Raw genomic sequence first — 18930 nt, 5'->3', positions numbered from 1 at the left:
CTTCCTGCCGCCAGAGCCTATCCACTTCCGGCGTGCATTCGCCTCCTCTTGCTCTCGACTGTTAATGGCGGGCGGCGGCTGCTGAGCGGGACGCAGATAACCGCTGCCCGCCCTGCGGAAGTCTCCGCTGGCCCCCGCTTTCTGCACGTCTCCTGTGTCGGAGCTGTTCAGCATGTCTGTGGTGCCGCCGAATCGCTCGCAGACGGGCTGGCCCCGGGGGGTTAACCAGTTCGGCAACAAGTATATCCAGCAGACCAAGCCCCTCACCCTGGAGCGCACCATTAATCTGTAAGTTGCGGCGAGGCCTCGGCGGGCGCATCAGTCCCCGAGCGCCCTCCCTCTCACCGGATGCGGGGTGTCCCTTCCGGGATGCGCGCTTTCTTCTCTCCCAGACAGCTTTCTCGCCCCGGATTTGCCGGGCAGTCTTCCTATTTTGAAGAGAGATTTGTTCCCCCTTTCCTTTATTCAGTCATGGTTAGAACCCATGTTTGCTTTGAATTCATCGTGATGTGTGTGTCCTTTCAACCCATTGTTTTCATTGCACATGTATTTGTTTTTATTTGAAATGAGTAACCATAATTTCGTAGAGTGTAGATTTCTTTTAGAGTAGGTTTTCCAGATTTACCTCTAACGGCCTAGGTTTTTTGTGTTTTTGTTTTTTTTCTTTTAGTGTTGTGTAGTATTCGTGCTGTCCGGTCTACCTCCTGCATTCGTACGTCTTGTCTGACGAAGAGACACTATCGTCGCGTGCACCCCGTAGACCTTGACTGAGAGTACACACTCTGTTGTCTGGTGTCCTTTCAGACTGCTGGAGGTAGCTTACATGCTGCCCAGAGAGCCTGTTTGTGAGCTGGTTTTGTCTTCAACACACCTTTCTCTTAAGCAAATCATTGCTTTTTGAGATCTCGCCCAAAAATCTTGGTGTAGCAAGAAGTTGGGATTGGGATATAGCTTTATAGCTCACTCAGTGTTTGGAATCCCACTGGCCAGTTGGAGCTGATGCTAATGGAAGAAAGTGGCCAGTTCAGGCTGGTTATGTGTTTAAAAAGGGCAACACTTTGCTGATGGTGTTTTGGTAAATCACCATTGTGTTTCTTGCTTTTGTATTCAAGTAAATGAACTTTTCCTTCTAAAACCAAATGTGACATAAAATTAAGATTACTGTCAGGCCAAACAACTGCTGGCCTGGAAACTTAGGCAATAAAATAATGAGGTTTGTGAAATCTGGAAGTAGCTGATTAAGTATGCCTCTGCAAATTAACTTTTGAACCAAAAAACATAGTTGCACTTTAATTTCCTATTATGCTTATAAGATTCCTGTGAACCTGGTGGTGATGGCACACGCCTTTGATCCTAGCTCTCTGGAGGCAAAGGTAGGCGGATCTCTGAGTTTGAGGCCAGCCTGGTCTACAGATCGAGTACCAGGACAGTCTCCAAAAGCTACACAGAGAAACCCTGTCTCTTAAAACAAAACACAAAGATTCCTATTAAATGGAGAAGGCAAGTACTCTTTTAAAAAATGAATGAGGGGTTTGCTAACTGGTAGTTTACCTAGTGTATTCAAGGCCCCAGGCTCCATCTCTAGCACCTGAAAAAGTAAAAACTGCAAGCACAAGTTCTACATTACTCGGTGATGAGTGAGGGCCACTGGTTTGTTTTTTGTTTTTGTTTTTTGTTTTTTTTTTTTTTTTTGGTATTTACGAGAGAGGGTTTCTCTGTATTGTTTTGGAGGCTGTCGGTCCAGCCTGGCCTCGAACTCACAGAGATCCGCCTGCCTCTGCCTCCCGAGTGCTGGGATTAAAGGCGTGTGCCACCACCGCCTGGCGGACCACCAGTTTTAACTTTCCTTGATTCCTCGGTCAGTTGACATCAGGCCACTGTGTAGAATTGTTGAAATAGGTGTGCTTTAAGAGATGTTTACTGGTGAGCATGTTACTTTTCACTTCCTGCTTAATGCAGTATTGAGAAATAAATTGCTGTGAACTTGAGTCCACCTGGGTGAACTATATACTAAACAGCATTTAGTATATAGTAGGTCTTTGTTTCTGCTGTATATTTTCATTTAGGGAAAACTGAATGGGTGCTTTTGTTACACATAGTGTGTATACATAGGGCTAGGTGCTCAGATGGGTGAGTAAGATGCACACTGTACTTTGAAATGCCCACAGTATGATGTGGAGAATATGCTCTGTGTGGTCTATCGCTCAGATTTCACAGCTGGAATTCTAACGTTTCATTATGCTGGGATCTTATGTAGGAGATAGCCCTTGCAATACAAATGTATTGTGGCTGGTCGTAATTCTTTCTAACGCAGGTTGGGAAAACCAAATGTTAACACATTGAAGCATTGTGCAATAAATGTAACTTTGTCCTGATAATGATATTAGATGGATTTTTGGATCTGCTGCAAGATTATTTGTAATTGTTAAAGACCCCTGAAAATGGTATATTTTCATTATCTTAGAACTACTTTGCTTATGCTCAGAATTTGACTTCTGGAATTAGTGTTTCTCTTTTGGTTACCTTGATTTTCCTTCTCAAGAACAGAGGAGTGTATGTAGTTGTCTATTAATGTCTAGAGTTTTGTGTGTGATGCACCTGTGTGTAAAGAGAAGCTTTTTCTTTGAGAGAAGCCTTCCCGGCAGCCTGGCTCTAGAGCCGCATCAGTCCCAAATAAACACACAAGAGGCTATATTAATTATGAAGCTGTTGGCCTTGCTTGTTTCTTACTGGCTAGCTCAGACTTAAGTAATTACCCCATAATTGTTAATCTAAGTATGTCTCTTACCGGAGAATAGTTCCGGGCTTCCTACCCCATGGCGGTTACATCTCGACTCTTGTGTTTCTCTTACCCAGAGTCCTTCTGGACTCCTAGTCCCTCCTATCTAGATTCCCTATTGGCCAGACAGTGCTTTATTGACAAATGCACAGGACTTCCCCAACACCTGTGCTACATGCATTCCTGTAGATGTGTGCACTTGTGTATGTGAGAGTGAGTATGTGGAGCGTATGTGTGTATGTGAGGGTGAGTATGTGGAGCGGATGTGTGTGTTCGCAGCATTTGTGACTGGCTGTGGCTGTGCATAGCATGTGTGGAAGTCAGGGCAGTCTCAGGTGTCAGTTCTTACCTTCCACCTTGTCTGAGAACAGGATCTCACATGGTACCATGGGATCTTGTGGAGATCCGTGCGCAGTTAGGTGCTGACTGGGTTTTTGTTTGTTTTTGTGGGTGCTGGAGATTGAAGTTAGGGTCTCATGCTTGCTTAATAAGCACTTTACTGTCTTCTCAGCCCAATATCAAGAGTTTTGTTGTTACTATTTTTGGTAGATGGGATACTTTGTGTTCAGCCAAAACAATCTTATTGAAAAAAAACTATAATCTAGGGGCTGCAAAGTAGAATGTGATAAAATATAAATGTAGATTTTTAAACTTTAAGGAAAATTTGGTCATTACTAAGCAAGATGGAGTCTTTAGCACTTTAAATCATACTTTGGGTTCTAAATAGGGAAAAGAGGCTATCCAGCTTAGATACTGGTGGGAAGAGTAAGCATACTGGATAGTGTAAATGCCAAACTCGGGGAAAAGAAAACAGGTCTAAGTCACTGTGATGGTGCATGTCCTTAATCCAGCACTTGGGAGGAAAAGGCAGACTGGTCTGAGTTCCAGGACAACTGTATTTCAAAAAACAAGCAGGGGTTAGAAAGATGGCTTGGAGGTTAAAAGGTCCAGAGTTCAATTCCCAGCAACCACATGGTAGCTCACAACCATGTGTAATAAGATCTGGTACTGGCTTCTGGCATGCAGGCATATATGCAGGCAGAACATTATATACACAATAAATAAATAAATCTTTTTTTCAAAATGCAAAATGTAGGTATTGCTGTGAGAGACAGAAAATAGTTGGAGAAGGACTAGTGAGGTGACTCTTGAGGTAAGAAGGGTGCTTGCTGCCAAGGCTGCTGTTATGAGGTTCAGTTCCCAGAACCCACATGGTAAAAGGAGAGCACAGACTCACACACGTTATCCTTTGACCTCTGTACACGTTATAGAACACCATATGTAGATGTGTACACATGTTTTTTAAAAATTAAAAAGAAAGCAAGAGATGTTGATAGTGGTGGCTCACATATGAGAGAAAAGAGATTAGCTGTAGTGCCATTTAGTTAATAGAAGTTATAAATAGGTTAATCAGAAGAACCAGGCAGGTCATTTGGTGAGTGTGGTGAAATGATTGAAATGATTAAAACCAGTGTGGATAGCCACTTCTATAAGCATTTCAGGGATCTTAGTAAGGACAGTGCTGTCTGTGCTTGATTCATGGAAGTTCTGGCTTCAAGAGTAGCAACAGTATTCTCATCTTTGCTATCTCATAGCTGGTTGTGAAACTTTGGGCCAGTTGCCTTTGAGCACAATGTAGCTTTGACCCCTGTTTTGTATGCTGTTTTGAACTGTCCTGGTAAATAAGATCATCTGTTCTCATGCTAAATGTTTGTCTTTGGTTCACAGGTACCCACTTACCAATTATACCTTTGGTACAAAAGAGCCCCTTTATGAGAAGGACAGCTCTGTTGCAGCCCGCTTTCAGCGTATGCGGGAGGAATTTGATAAAATTGGGATGAGAAGGACTGTAGAAGGGGTTCTGATTGTACATGAGCACCGGCTACCCCATGTGCTACTGCTACAGCTGGGAACAACTTTCTTCAAATTGTAAGTAGTGTTGGAAATTAACATCACCACAGCTTGTAATAGAGTGGCTTTTTAATGTAGCTTAAAACACAAGTATTTATTTAAACAAATGCTACAAAAGAGTCTTGAAAGAAAACAGTCATGGTTTTCTCCAGTGTGGTGTTTACTTCCTTTCCAAAGTAGAAATCAGCCCAAACTCAGTTTCTAGGAGTGATAGAAACATTATTGAAAGCAGTTGTTTTCATAGAGCCACTTGAGCCCATAACTCTAAATACTTACCCACTGATAAGAGTGTGCCAAAAAGAAAATCCTCAAAACTAATTTGATTTTTTTTAAAGATTTATTTATTTTGTGTACAGTGTTCTTCCTGCATGTATGTATGCCTTCAGGCCAGAAGAGGGCACCAGATCTCACTACAGATGGTTGTGAGCCTCCTTGTGGTTGCTGGGAATTGAATTCAGGACCTCTGGAAGAGCACTTGGTGCTCTTAACCACTAAGCCACCTCTCCAGCCCCTAAATTGATATTTTTGAAAAGTGAACTATTCCTCAGACCTAAAGAATGCAGTCTGTTCTCTGGGTATTTGCTAGACTCCATTATATATAACTTTCCTGTGAAGAGGCTGTGGTGGTTACTGGCTTTTCTGGGTAAAACAAGGGTTGTATATGATTGTCTGGTACTTAACATTATGTGTTCAACTTCACAGTAGATCTCCAACCTTCAGTCCTTGTTTGACTGCTCATCACATGGCACTGAAATATGCTTATTCAGTTACTTGGTAGAGAGAAGTGATGATTATTGTGTTCTTGCTATGTTATTCCTAAATTGTATTAAATTCTTAACCTTTATACAGACCTGGTGGTGAACTTAACCCAGGAGAAGATGAAGTTGAAGGATTAAAACGCTTAATGACAGAGGTATTTTTCTGTTTAACCACTTCAACAATTTTATTGTCCATCTGAATACCACCAACTTAATGATTGAGTTTTCATGTGTCTTGTGAAAATATGTTTAATTTGAATAGCTAGTAGTCAGAAAATACAACTTAAACCTTAATTAGTATATTTATTTTCTGCAAAATAAGCATCTCTAATTTTAGTGCTTAGGAAACTGAGGCAGAAGAATTACCTTGAGTTTGAGACCACTTAGGCTACATAGTGAGTTCTATGCCAGCTGGACCACAGAGTGAGACCTGTTGCTAAATAAGATAAAATGAAACAAAATTATTGATGAAACAATAATGGTAAGTTGTCTTTTTGAAGTTTTCATAAGAACCAGAGGAAATCTACTCAATTTTCCACGGGTTCTTCGGAAAAATCTACCAAAAAGTCAGGAGATAGGAAACCTTTAAAAGGTATAAATTTAGTAGTAGTATTTAAGGAAGGCAAAGTGAGGCATTAACAAAATAATAAATAAAATAGTAACAGTAAGTTGGAAGGAGATGAAAGGTAGCTGGGCTCCCCATAGCAAAGCTAGCAGGAACTGTGGCTCGGCGGGAGGACAGCATAGAGTCAGCACTGAAGAAGAAAGGCTAAGGAATTGTAGGTGCTAGGTGCTAGGGCCAGTGAGCCCATCCATGAGCCAGATTGGTTGAATCTATAAAGGGTACATTTATCTATCTACTCTGTTTTTCCCACTCTGTCCAGTTGAACAGTGATGGACTGAGGACTTATTCTGTAGGAACTGAATAAGCCAACACTTAGCTGTAAAAGTTTAGGAGATGGGGAGGATATTTGAAAGCTTTCATCCTAAGTAATGAGTGGTCTTTGCGTTGAGAGCATCTGTGCAGAGTGAAGCAGAACAATAGAGCAGAGAATGTTACTCTGTACAGAAGGCTGCAGATTTCTGCTCTGAAGAGAGTGACCAGTCCAAGATCTCCCAAAAGTAATACAGGAAACTCAAAAATCTGAACCATGCCTTCATACTAATATGATTTACATACCAGAACTCTCTAATATAACTATAAAGCAACCGTGGGAGAAGTAATTATTTTACCATTTGCAGACATTTCAAGATGAAGGGATAAAGTAAGAAAGATGATATAATAATAATCAAAACATTAAGGTCCCACTCTGTGGAAGGGCCAAAGAAAGCCCTAGTACCCAGCTATGAACTGGACTGTGCGCAGAGCAGAGCAGACAATACAGGAAAGTGAAGACAGATAGTGAGTGCAAGCCTAAGCTCTCAGATAGTGGGGGAAATCAATCTGGTGATGGCAAATGAAATGCAGCAGTAACTCTAGAGGATAGTCGTCTAATTTAATTTAGTTTACTAGTTCTTTTGTGATGTAGTCATTAATTTAAAGACTGAATACTTAGTTAATCAGATACTGATAATGGGAGGGTGATAGGGAAAGACATGAATGAGCACTATGGTTTTAATACCTAAATTCTGATCTGTTGTTGAGGGAGGTGAATCTGGCAAACATTACCTCAGCCAGGTAATCATGGTTCACATTAATGGGGAGTCATGCTGATAGCATGAGCCTTTGATATGATTTGATTTGATAAAAGAATGGCATTTTACCTCTGTTGTCTTCTTTGCTGGAATCTGTAACCTCAGTCTCACTGAGAAATACTCTAAAAATCCTGACTGGTATTCTTCAAGACAGTCAAGATCATCAAACTACAGAACTATATTGTCTAGAGCAGTTCAGAGAAAGTGATGACCACATGTATTGTATCTTAGATGGGATCCTGGGCCTGAAATGGGACATTAGGTTCAGAATTAAAGAGACCTGAAAACTATGGGTTTCCTTGGTATAATGTTTATTTTTTCATTTTTTTTTAACAAATATGCTACACTCATGTAAGATGGAAACAGTACAGAAAGGTGTGAGCATTATGGGGAGTTCCTAGCCCATCTTTGGAGGGTTTCTTAATGTGTGAAACAAAAGAATACTTTTAAACGTAGAGACAAATGCTGGGGTAAACAACTAGGGGCTGAGTGCTATAGCCAGTTGGGAGTGAGTGAAACAGGACAGGGCATTGCATTCTTATTCTGAACTTTGTAGAACCATTTTGACCAGTGAAATGGGTAGAATATAACTGAGTTTACTTAATGTGTCTGATAGTTTGCCTGCATGTATGTATGTCTGTGCCCCGTGTGTGTTGGATGCCAGAAATGTGGGGTTACATTTCTAGAACAGGAGGTGCAGGCTATTGTGAGTCACCATGTGGGTGCTGGGAACCACTCCTAATCACTGACCCCTCTCTCCAGCCCGAGTCTTAACTTGATGAAAACAAGTTCATGTTATGTTACAAAAAATAATAATGGGATTTTTGTGAGAATGAAATATTTACATTTTTGTAACTTTAGGTAGATGATTTGTAGAAATTACAGAAAACCTGTTTTCTGCTAGTCTGCTGATGTTAACTGCCATCTTTGGTTTTCCATGGATAGCCAGAGAGAAAGGACAGATTTTTTTGAGACAGTCTCACCATGCAGCCCAGAGCTTGCTGTGTAGATTGACCTCACAGAGATTCACCCTCCTCTGCCTCCTGAATGTAGGAGAAAAGGTATATGCTACCACATCCAGCTTTGTTGGTTCTTTTGTTAGGTTGATACTAGATTTTGAACTAATGGTGTATTATCTTGACAGATTGAAATGGGTAATAAATTGCACAGAGGAAATCTATCAGGAAGACACTAGCTGACTGATGACTGTGTTAGGAGTATCACTAAAAATAATTCTCTACCACAGAAAGATATTCTTGTGTGTGTGTGTTTAGTTTAGTCACTGTACTATTTTTCACAGATACTGGGTCGTCAAGATGGAGTCCTGCAAGACTGGGTCATCGATGACTGCATTGGTAACTGGTGGAGACCAAATTTTGAACCTCCTCAGGTCAGTGTTCAGTTGTGTTTACCAGGCATTTGGTTAAGCAGAAAACTCGCCTAATTCCAGACATTAAAAAAGATCAGGGTCAATGGGTGGTGGTGGCACGTGCCTTTAATCCCAGCACTCGGGAGGCAGAGAAAGGCAGATCTCTGTGAGTTTGAGGCCTTCCTGATCTACAAAGTGAGTTCCAGGACAGACCTCAAAGCTACAGAGAAACCCTGTATCAAAAAACCAAATAAATAAATATAAAAATAAAGATCAGGGCCAACAAGATGACTCAGCAGGAAAAGGAGCTTGCCATCATGCCTTATAACTTGAGTTTGATCCCTAGAACTAACATGATGGAACCACACACACACACACACACACACACACACACACACACACACACACACACACACACACACACAGAGTGAGTGGAAACTTTGAAAACAAAACAAAATAACCAAAGTACACCATGACTTCCCATTTCTTATTTTCATTTACTTAATTTTGATTTAATAAACATTTTTAAAATCAAATAACCAACTGGGCAGTGGTGATACATGCCTGTAATCCCAGCACTTGGGAGGCAGAGGCAGGTGATTTTCTGCGAGTTTGAGGCCTGCCTAGTCTACATAGTGAGTTCCAGGACAACTAGGGCTGTTACACTGAGAAACTCTGTCTCAAAAAACAAAAAACCCAAACAACTTTTCCCTTTCATGTGTATGAGTGTTTGCCTATGTATATATATGTACTTAATGTCCAAAGGGGTAAGAGGAAATTGAATCCCTTGGAACTGGGTTAGGATGGTTGTTAGTCACCACATAGGTGCTGAAAACAACCCCACCTCTCAAACAAGTAGAAACAATTAAATTAAAAAAGATCAAAATAGACCTTGACTTTTAATTTCTTTTTCTTGGCATCTTAATTAAGATTTAGTAAACATTGTGGCTTTAAGTTGTAGATACTCATGAGTGTTAAGTATTCCAGAGTTTACAAACCTCCAGAATTGGAAGCAGTTTGATCTTGTGCATTTCTAATAAGGAATGCTCAATCTACCTCCAAATTTAGTAGCCTAAAGCATAGATATTTATTACCTTGAAATTTTCTAGGCTTCATGAAGTCATAGATTCTCAACTGGGCCTGCATCATAAATCAGAGCAGGAGAAGGATCTAATTTCCTACTTCACATGCATGCAGACTTTCTTGGCTATTAGATTAGAGTTTTTGCCAGTTGTTGACATAGGGCTTCCCTTAATTTTTTGTCATCTTTGAAGAATAACTTCCTCTTGGGCAGCTACCTTCCCTAGAGAGCATGTAATTGAGAGAATGTAAGAAATGATGTCAGGGAGTGCCCAAGTGGGAGCTGTGGTCAGTTAGCTTCCTGGTCTTGGCAGTGGCATATGATCACTTTTTTTCCTCATATTTTTTTATTTAACTTTTTACATGTCACTCTCAGTTCCCTCTCCCTCTGCTCCTCCTCCACCCCCCAATCCTCCCAACCCCTCACCCCTACTCCATCCCTCCTCCGCTCCCCAGGGAGGGCAAGGGCTTCCATGAGGGATTTTCTGAATCTGTCACATCATCCCGGGGAGGGCCTAGGTTCTTCCCCATGTGTCCAGGCTGAGAGAGCATCCCTCCATGTGGTATGGGTTCCCAGAGTCCATCTGTATGCCAGGAATAAATACTGTGATCACTTCTGTATTCTATTTGTCACACTCTGATCCATAGTGGGACAGAGTCTATAGGTGTGAATGCTGGTCTCCATGGGTCATGGTTTGTTGTTTTATTTTTCAAGACAGGTTTTCTCGATGTAACAGCTCTGACTGTCCTGGAACTTGCTTTGTAGACTTCCAACTCACAGAAATCTGCCTGCCTCTGCCTCCCCAGTGCTGGGATTATAAGCGTGTACTACCACTGCCCAGCTGGTTTGTCCCATGCTTGTTTAAATTCTACCACTTAGGTGACAGAGGCAGGTGGATTTCTGTGAGTTCAAGGCTAGCAGGGGATGCTAGGGCAGCTAGTGCTTACACTAGTGAGACTTTGTCTCAAAGGAGGTATAGACATCTTTTTTATACTATCTGGTTGGTTTTTGTAATAACAGCTCATTGATGATGATTTCCTACAGTCATGAAGTCACTGGAGATACAACCTCACAACTCTTTAGTTATTGTGGGGTATATGGTTCTGTAGGAAATAGTAGCTGCTGCTTTCCCTCTCTTAAGTTTTCAGGAGAATGTATTCATTCTTCAAAGATATATTATGGGGTGAGTAGTACAGACGTGAATACAGATTGCTTGAGAGGTAAATTAGGAAGTAGCAAAGTATAGGGAGAGGGGGACCAGAAGCAGCCAGTGTTAAAGATAAATAAAAAGCCAGGTGTGGTGTTACATGCCTATAACCTCAGTACTCTGGTGATAGAGGCAGAAAGCTAAGGAGTTCAGGCCAATATTAGCTATATACTGAGTCCTAGGCCAGTTCCAGCAACATGAAACCCTGCCTCAATAAAACAAAAACTTCAACAACAGAGCAAAGCCAAATAAAATCCCATGTAATAGTGTTGATCTCGTTATAGCCATAATTAGTACTGCTAAAGGTTGTTAAGGAACCGATGTCAAGCATCTCTTCAAATTGTCAGAAAGATGGAAATCCCCCTTTAGGCAAGACTTGAGTGAATTCCCCTACAATTTTGCGAAAAGCTTGGAGGTTTTTGGAAAGCAGAGTGAAACTATAAGAGCAAGAGGACATTTTCTGATACTTCCAAATATGCTTGCCCTGACATCTGAGGGAGAGGGAGATTCTTTGATACGGGCATGAACACCTCATTCCAGTGTTGGTACACACCTCATTCCAGTGTTGGTGTAACCATATGAGCTTAAATATATTTGCTGTTTAAGTCCACTATAATGATGATAATAATATTGATGCTCAGATTTTCATACTTTAGCTAGTAAGGCAGCATTCTAAGGTTGGTCCTTAATTCTTTCGACAGATCAAAAGTCCTATTATTGGAGAGTTTCTTTTCCTGACAGTGTGCTCCAGGTCCAGTGTTACACAGCATTGACCAGCAAAAGATGTTCTGTCCTCTCCTGACCACCTTGTGTAGCTAAAGATGAGGCTCTGTGGACTTGGTGTTCCTGAGAGTTGTCACAATACATTTGGGTCCTGGTGTTAGGAAGCAAATTTTCATACACAGATGGTGAAGTTGCTATTTCAAAGATATGTACGGCAATTATTCTGAACAGGCTTTGGTTTCTTAGACATTCCTTTATCTAATGGAAAGGAAAGTACTCAGTGATAACTCAGAAGTCTTCGGGCTGTTTTCTGAATGTCCTCCTTTATCTCCTCTACTATGGCTCTATTGCTGGCTATTCCTTTACCACACTAAAGCCTAAGGTTGACCCTGGAAGTTAGGATTAAATAAAATGCTGTTTATTCAGCTTTCGCCAACTTGCCTGTTTTCATTTTATTTGCTTATTTTAGTCTTTTTCCTATAAAACGCACTGGCTTAGCTATTAAGACCAGGACTGGAGACAGCCTTTTAGAAAGGGGGTAGCTACAAATAGAAGGAAATTATTTTGTTTGGCCATGCTTTGTTGAATGTGAAGCAGAGGTGTATTTTTCAAGTGTGTTGGAACTCCTTACCTCTTTATCCCTCCACTGTTAATATTCTGGTTTTCATATAGATCTCCAAATCTTGGGATAGTTGCTTCATTTCATTTGTCCTTTAGGGGTAGTGCCAATGTATAACTATCCTAATTCCAGTAGTGGTTGGATGCCAGTGAGGAATAGCAGTAGGCTTTTGTAATGACTTAAGGGCTGCATAGATGTAGTGTCGGTGTGGCTTCACTAAACTGGGGAATTTGTGGAAGTTCCTATGTAAATTGAGTTGAATGTTCTACCTGTTTTGGCCGCCATGGCCTTTAGCCCCCTCTTCCTGTATGTCTCTCTTCAGCACTTTGTAAATCCTCTGCCCTCAAATATAACCCTAAAAGGAAACAGATTTCTGAATATATTGTTGGGCACTAGAGAGATTTGTATAATACAGACATGATAAAGGAAGGAGAATCTCTATGCCAAATGTTCTCAAGCAGTAGTTTCTCTAGTTCTTTCTGTTCTTTAATTTTTCTAATTATTTTCTCTATTTTACCCAGCAGTTAGAATCTGCCCAGCTGGCAGAACTCCACTTAGCTCATCTTGTGTGTGTGTGTTTTTTGTTTGTTTTTGGTTTTTCGAGACAGGGTTTCTCTGTTTTGTTTTGGAGGTTGTCCTGGAACTCACTCTGTGGACCAGGCTGGCCTCGAACTCACAGAGATCCGCCTGTCTCTGCCTCCTGAGTGCTGGGATTAAAGGTGTGCGCCACCAGCGCCCGCGCCTGGCTTTCATCTTGTGTTCTTAAAGCAAAGAGCATCTTCTGGAATAACTCAGAGGCTTTAAGGTTTTCATGGCCTAACATGACCACATCAGGATTCTAGAACTTACAAATGGCATCAGCAACTTTTGTTAAAACTAAAGGCTGATTGTGTTGTCAATTTCCCCAGTCATACATTCTTTGACTGCTTTACTTGAATGGCTTGTGGGTTTCTTGCTTTTTTTTTTATTGTGTATACAGTCTTCTGCCTGCATGCCAGCAGAGGGCACCAGATCTCATTCAAGATGGTTGTGAGCCACCATGTGGTTGCCGGGAATTGAACTCAGGACCTCTGGAAGAACAGTCAGTGCTCTTAACCACTGAGCCATCTCTCCTGCCCCCCTTGCTTGTTATTTAATGTGTCTGTTATGTAGGTGTTCAGTCTAGCGAAGGGAAACGAGACAGTAGTGTACTACCAGCAGTAAGTATACTGGGAAGTGGACATGCAGAGAACTAAATGAAGCCATGGCATGTGTGTTACAGTAAAACTGAGTTAGGATATGAGGATAGCTGAGCTTTGTCTGATTGGAAAACTTGATAACTAAGACATGAGGTATAAGGAATAGTGATGCTTGAAACCTATGTTATTTTCTGTTTTAGTATCCATATATTCCTGCACATATTACAAAGCCCAAGGAACATAAGAAGTTGTTTCTGGTTCAACTTCAAGAGAAAGGTAAGGCATTTGTCTGGAAGACGCTGTCTAAAAGCTTTTGCAATGCGCCCTAAAGGTTCCCTCCTTGTCTCCTCCAGTTTCCTTGAATAGCTATAGGTTCACTGTAAGACTGAAAACACTTAGGCAAAATCACCTAGTTTCTCTTTGTGCCAGTCATGATATAGGGGGCAATGAGTTCTAACTAGAGCTTGAAGTATGAGGTTATTGTATTTTTAGTAATTTTTTTGTAGTTGTTCAGTTGTTAGTTAGTATTGATTCTTACATAGTGGTAAGGTTAAAAACCTCAAGATTGTCTTTTAAAAAGTCTTCAGACCTGTTATGTTTTAACAAGTAGCTATTACACCCCAACATCCCATCCCCCTACTCCCCCAAAAACCTTGAACTCCTGATCCTAACACCTTCCCTGTCAAGTGCTGAGATCACAGGCTTTCACTACCACCCTTGGCTTTTGTTCCTTTGTTCTTTTCATATTGATATGTAGCCCAGGCTTGGCTCCAAATCAGTCAGATCAATCTTTCTCTCTTTAATTTGGGCGTATGTGTGTGTGCACATATACACTCAAGTGGTAGGAACCAAACTCCAGTCCTCTGGAAGAATAGCAATTGCTCTTAGCTGCTGTGTCATTTTTTCAGCCAGCCTGCTTGCCTGCCTGCCAGCCCACCCTTCTTCTCCCTCCCCTCCCCTCCTCTCTGAGTATCCTTAGGAATGCTGTCATTGACCTGGAGCTCATCAATTAGGCTAAACTGGCTGGTCTCTTGTCTCCACTTTACTGGCACCAGGATTATAAGCACACATGTCATATGAGTTTGGGGGATTAAAGTCTTTTCCTTATGCTTGGAAGGCAAGTCTCCAAATCTTTGTTTGTTTGTTTGGTTATGGTTTTTCAAGACAGGATTTCTCTATGGCTTTGGAGGGTGTCCTGGAACTAGCTCTTGTAGACCAGGCTGGTCTCGAATTCACAGAGATCTGTCTGCCTCTGCCTCCTGAGTGCTGGGCTTAAAGGTATGCTACCAGCACCCCGACAAGTCTCTAAATCTTGATCCTCCTGCATTAGCTTCTGGAGTGCTGGAATTGTCACAATGTCTGGCTCTGTTTCTTGCAATAGTTTTATACGAGAATTAAAAATTAATTACAATCCCAAGGCAATTCACATCTTGCTTTTTAAGGTTTTTATTGGCATTTCTCTCTTGAGAGGATAAGTTTCAAATATATTTCTGTAATCTGTAGAAGACTAGACAACCCAAAATGATGAATGAGAATTGCCTTTTTCCTTAAAAGTTTTCTCAGGCCTGGGGAGGTGGCTCAGGTAAAGTGCTCACTGTGCAAGATTCAGAACCTGAGTTTGGCTCTTCGGCACTCATGTAAGAAGATCGTGGTGGTATGCCTCTGTTAAGCCCAGACTGCTATGCACAGATAGGTAGAATCTGGGGGTTCTCCCTGGTCGGCAAGTCTAGCCAAAACAGTGAGCTGCAGGTTCACCGAGAAACTAAGAAGATAAGGTGGAGGGGGTTGAGAAGACACCCTGATGCCACCTCTCGCCTTCACATGTGCTTGCATGGGTGAATACACATGACAGCTTTTCTCAAGTGTAAAGTCGATTAGTCACAGAATGGGAGTAAGAATCATGTGGAAGATTAAAGAAATTGAATACTTTTTTTTTTCTTTTTGTAGCCTTGTTTGCAGTCCCAAAAAATTACAAGCTGGTGGCCGCACCATTGTTTGAATTGTATGACAATGCACCAGGATATGGACCCATCATTTCTAGCCTTCCTCAGCTGTTGAGCAGGTATGGAAAGTTGAACATTTTTGATGGAGCTATGTAAAATAGAGCCACTTGAGAAGTGATAGTTCACAAATTTTAGGGCTTAAGGAAAAATAAAGATAGTCAATGTTTTTTCCCCTTTCTGAAACATGATTTCTCTGTATAGCCTTAGCTGTTCTGGAACTAGAACTAGTGCCATAGACAAGTCTGGCCTTGAACTCATAAGATATCTGCATGCCTCTACCTTCCAAATGCTGGCATTAAAGTTGTATGCCACCATTGCCTAGTCAATCAATATATTCTTATGTTGTATGTAATCGACAGATTAAAATACCACTAAAGGAACCCCAAGACTGAAATTATGGAATGATGCTAGATACTCTTATACTTGTTTGCCAGATATTTCATATGCAAATGAGGATGGTAGTTCCTTCATAGGACTGTGGGGACCAAGTCACATAACACATATAAAGTGCTTAGAACATAGTACCTGGAAGTGCTCAGTACATGTTAGTTTAACAGTCATGGTGTTAGTTTCTGTGGAAGCTTGGTGATTGCAGAACTGGCCTTTTTACCTTGTCACACTAATCATCCTTCAGCTTTTGCTCCTCTGCTTTATATATGTGCAACATATGCTTGTGTATATCCTCAAGTGATATACACGAGCGTATGTATGCACAGAACAAAGGACTTGTAACAACGTTTTATACCTTGAAGGAACTTTTGTAGTTCATAATTAACCAAATTTACACTGTTAATGTTTCTATGGTAAGTAGTATATAAGCATGGCCAATGAAGGCAAACTAAACTATCTTAGTATAGAAATGATAAACATGTCAAAGTGGGAGAAAAACCAGGGTAATTCCTTTGTTGTTTAAGGTGGAAACTGTAAAACTAGTAATGTTTTTAATAAAGCTTTCTGTTTTTTGTTTTTTAAACTCAGGTTCAATTTTATATACAACTGAATTCCTGCACAGGAGTAACGAAGCCGTCTCTGTGAGCACAGCTTACACACATAGAAGAATTGTAGAGAATTTTTGGTTTTCTCTTGTTCCCTAAATTGCCACCTCCTTCCTGTTTGAAGAGTAAAATTAATATGAACTGGATAGTAGTGTAAACAGTGTTCATTAATTGTTTGTTCTACTCATACTTTTTTTGTACATTAAAAAAGGTGAACTTCCTATTTGTATTATTATTTTTTTAAGTTTCTCATTAAACTCTGAAAAATCTTATAGTTGAGGATCCTTTTTTCCCTGTTTAGACTGGGGAATGTTAAAACATGTTTGTGGTTTAGATGAGGTGAGCTTAATGGGCCTTTTGCTCCAATACTGTTGTAGGCATATAGTCTGAGACTGTTACAGGTGTTTCCATTTCTGTGGGGAACTGAATAGCTGAGTTTATCTGATTAAGTCCAAGGCTCAGAGTGTACCAAACTAAACTCCAGTGAGTTTTGTTACAAAGAGCCCCCAGTATATTACATGACAAGTATATTTTATAACTGTCTAGGCCTTACCTCACAAGTCAAAAGACATTATACATTTGAAAAACCATTAAGATTATGTAAGCTGAAAACCACTGGAATTGGTTTTAAAAGGTCCATTTAGAACTCATTGCAGTAGTTTTTCTTTGTATAATGGGATAGTGACTATTTGCACTGATGTGAATTGTTTATTGAACCATAACAAAACAACATCAGATTTTAAACTCTTAGATTACAGAGTTACAATTATGGGAATCTGGGGTGTTGTATACATAATGATAAAAAATCTTGATTTTAGCAAGCAGTGAAGTTTTTCAAAAATACTTTAGACTAGGCTGGGTATGGTGGTACACACACTTGGAAGCCTAATGTTGGAGGATCAAGAATTCCAGGATAGCTGAGTTACCTAGTTAGTCCCTACCTCAAATACAATACAGAGGAATGGTTTGAATCATCTAGATTCTAGAGGTCAGGACAGGTTTTGTCAGCTTAAGAGTAAATAGCAAACTTAAATTCCAGTACACTACCCAATTAGGATGAAATTATGGGGATAAAGCTTTAGAACAAAGATGGTTGGGTGTGAAGGCATACACCTTTAATCTCAGCACTCCAGAGGCAAAGATGTGTGTACATAGACCTCACCTCCAAAAGAAAACTTTTAAGGGCTGGAGAGTTGACTTTGGTTCAGAAGTCTTGCTGCTTTTGGACTTGGACTTGGATTTGGTTCCCAGCACCACATGATGGTGGCTCACAGCCATCTGTAATTCCAGTCCCAAAGGATCTGACATTCATGGCTGACCCTGAGCCCAGGCATGAATGTGGTCCATATACATACATGTAGGCAAGAAAAAAAGACAGCTTGGCTGACTGTGTCATTACTTATGGTCAGCGCAGTTGCTTATTGCAGACATGTTGCCTGTAGGATTGTTAAAATGAAAAAGTCTTTCAAGGTGTAGCAAGTTGTGAATAAGCAGAAATAAGTTTGATTAGTTCTCACATTTTTATGGTGTCTACCACAAGGCCTGTCTCCTGAATACTGGGCAATAGCAAATGTATGTGAATAGTCTGTTTAGTTTTTTTTTTGCGGGGGGGGTGGGGGGTGGGGTGGGGGGTGGGGAGGTGGGGGGAATTCGAGGCAGGGTTTCTCTGGCTTTGGAGGCTGTCCTGGAACTAGCTCTTGTAGACCAGGCTGATCTTAAATTCACAGAGATCCGCCTGCCTCTGCCTCCCGAGTGCTGGGATTAAAGGGGTATGCCACCAATACCTGTCCAGTCTGTTTAGGTTTTTTTTGGCAGTTGAGTCAAGAGTGGCTGAGGAATTAAATTCATTCAAGTTTATTTAGTCATGTCAGCCCTTCATGTGGTAGTGGCAAGGACTAGACATGCCCACTCTTAAATGTGGTAAGTAGTAGTATACATGACCAAGAGTTGTAGTGGCATCTTGCCTTGCTAGTGAAATTGGTTTCTTCTGAAAAGCCACCAGTTCCTTGAATACTCCTTTTCCTCAGGGACCAACAGCCTTGCCCCAAGTGGCTTCTGTTAGCATGTTCCCTAGTTTAGCTTGGTTTTATTGATTAGAGTCAAGCTAATCCTTCAGACTGGGGAAGGTAAACAAGGATAGGTTGGCTAGGCTCATCTTCCATGATAGAGCACTCAAGAAGATGTACAGCACCTCAGGTGTCATTGTTGCTCATTGCTGTCCTGGGAAGGTGGAGAGAGGAACTTTTTTCTACCTGTGATTTAGAGAGTACAAACAGAAAGCAGTTCTTGAGTTGAAGATTCATCTGATTTAAATCCACTCTTGTCCCTTGCAACTTAAACTTTGACCCAGAAATCCTCTGTTACCTCTTCCTAAGTGCTTGAGCCAGATGTTTATATTCTGAGACCTTTGATTTAAGTTGCCTGGTGTTCTAAGCTTGGGATGTAAGGGACTGACTTTAAACAGAAAATTCCCATCTCATGAACACAAAGTTTTACAGCCTTTGGTCAATTACAGTTGCATCCTAATACTCTTGTTCCTGCTGAACAGAGACAAAATTAGGTTCAAGTTTCCTGTGTTCTTTAAAGTATTCAAAATGTTAAGATTTTTTTTG

At 40.9% G+C, this 18930-nt stretch overlaps 1 protein-coding gene across 1 annotated transcript; it reads left to right on the top strand.

Annotated features, from left to right (window-relative positions):
• The first annotated feature begins 23 nt into the window (after window positions 1-23).
• Window positions 24-16539, top strand: Nudt21 (nudix hydrolase 21). The gene is made up of 7 exons (XM_005079135.4): window positions 24-288; window positions 4508-4708; window positions 5540-5603; window positions 8444-8533; window positions 13521-13596; window positions 15268-15382; window positions 16302-16539. The coding sequence occupies exons 1-7, from the start codon at window positions 173-175 to the stop codon at window positions 16321-16323; spliced, it is 684 nt and encodes a 227-aa protein (XP_005079192.1). The 5' UTR covers window positions 24-172; the 3' UTR covers window positions 16324-16539.
• Window positions 16540-18930: the final 2391 nt, after the last annotated feature.

Source organism: Mesocricetus auratus, unplaced genomic scaffold (genome assembly GCF_017639785.1).
Source record: "Mesocricetus auratus isolate SY011 unplaced genomic scaffold, BCM_Maur_2.0 Super-Scaffold_100045, whole genome shotgun sequence".
Classification (NCBI taxonomy): Eukaryota; Metazoa; Chordata; class Mammalia; order Rodentia; family Cricetidae; genus Mesocricetus; species Mesocricetus auratus.
The sequence above is the reverse complement of the archived record's forward strand: the minus strand, read 5'-3'. Positions and strand labels throughout refer to the sequence as shown.

Excerpts from the sequence above, each read along its gene's own strand:
- Nudt21 (XM_005079135.4), top strand. The coding sequence starts at position 173 with ATGTCTGTGGTGCCGCCGAATCGCTCGCAGACGGGCTGGCCCCGGGGG. Across the intron at positions 8,534-13,520 it reads CAAATTTTGAACCTCCTCAG|TATCCATATATTCCTGCACA; the intron begins GTCAGTGTTCAG and ends TTTCTGTTTTAG. Across the intron at positions 15,383-16,301 it reads CTTCCTCAGCTGTTGAGCAG|GTTCAATTTTATATACAACT; the intron begins GTATGGAAAGTT and ends TTTTAAACTCAG.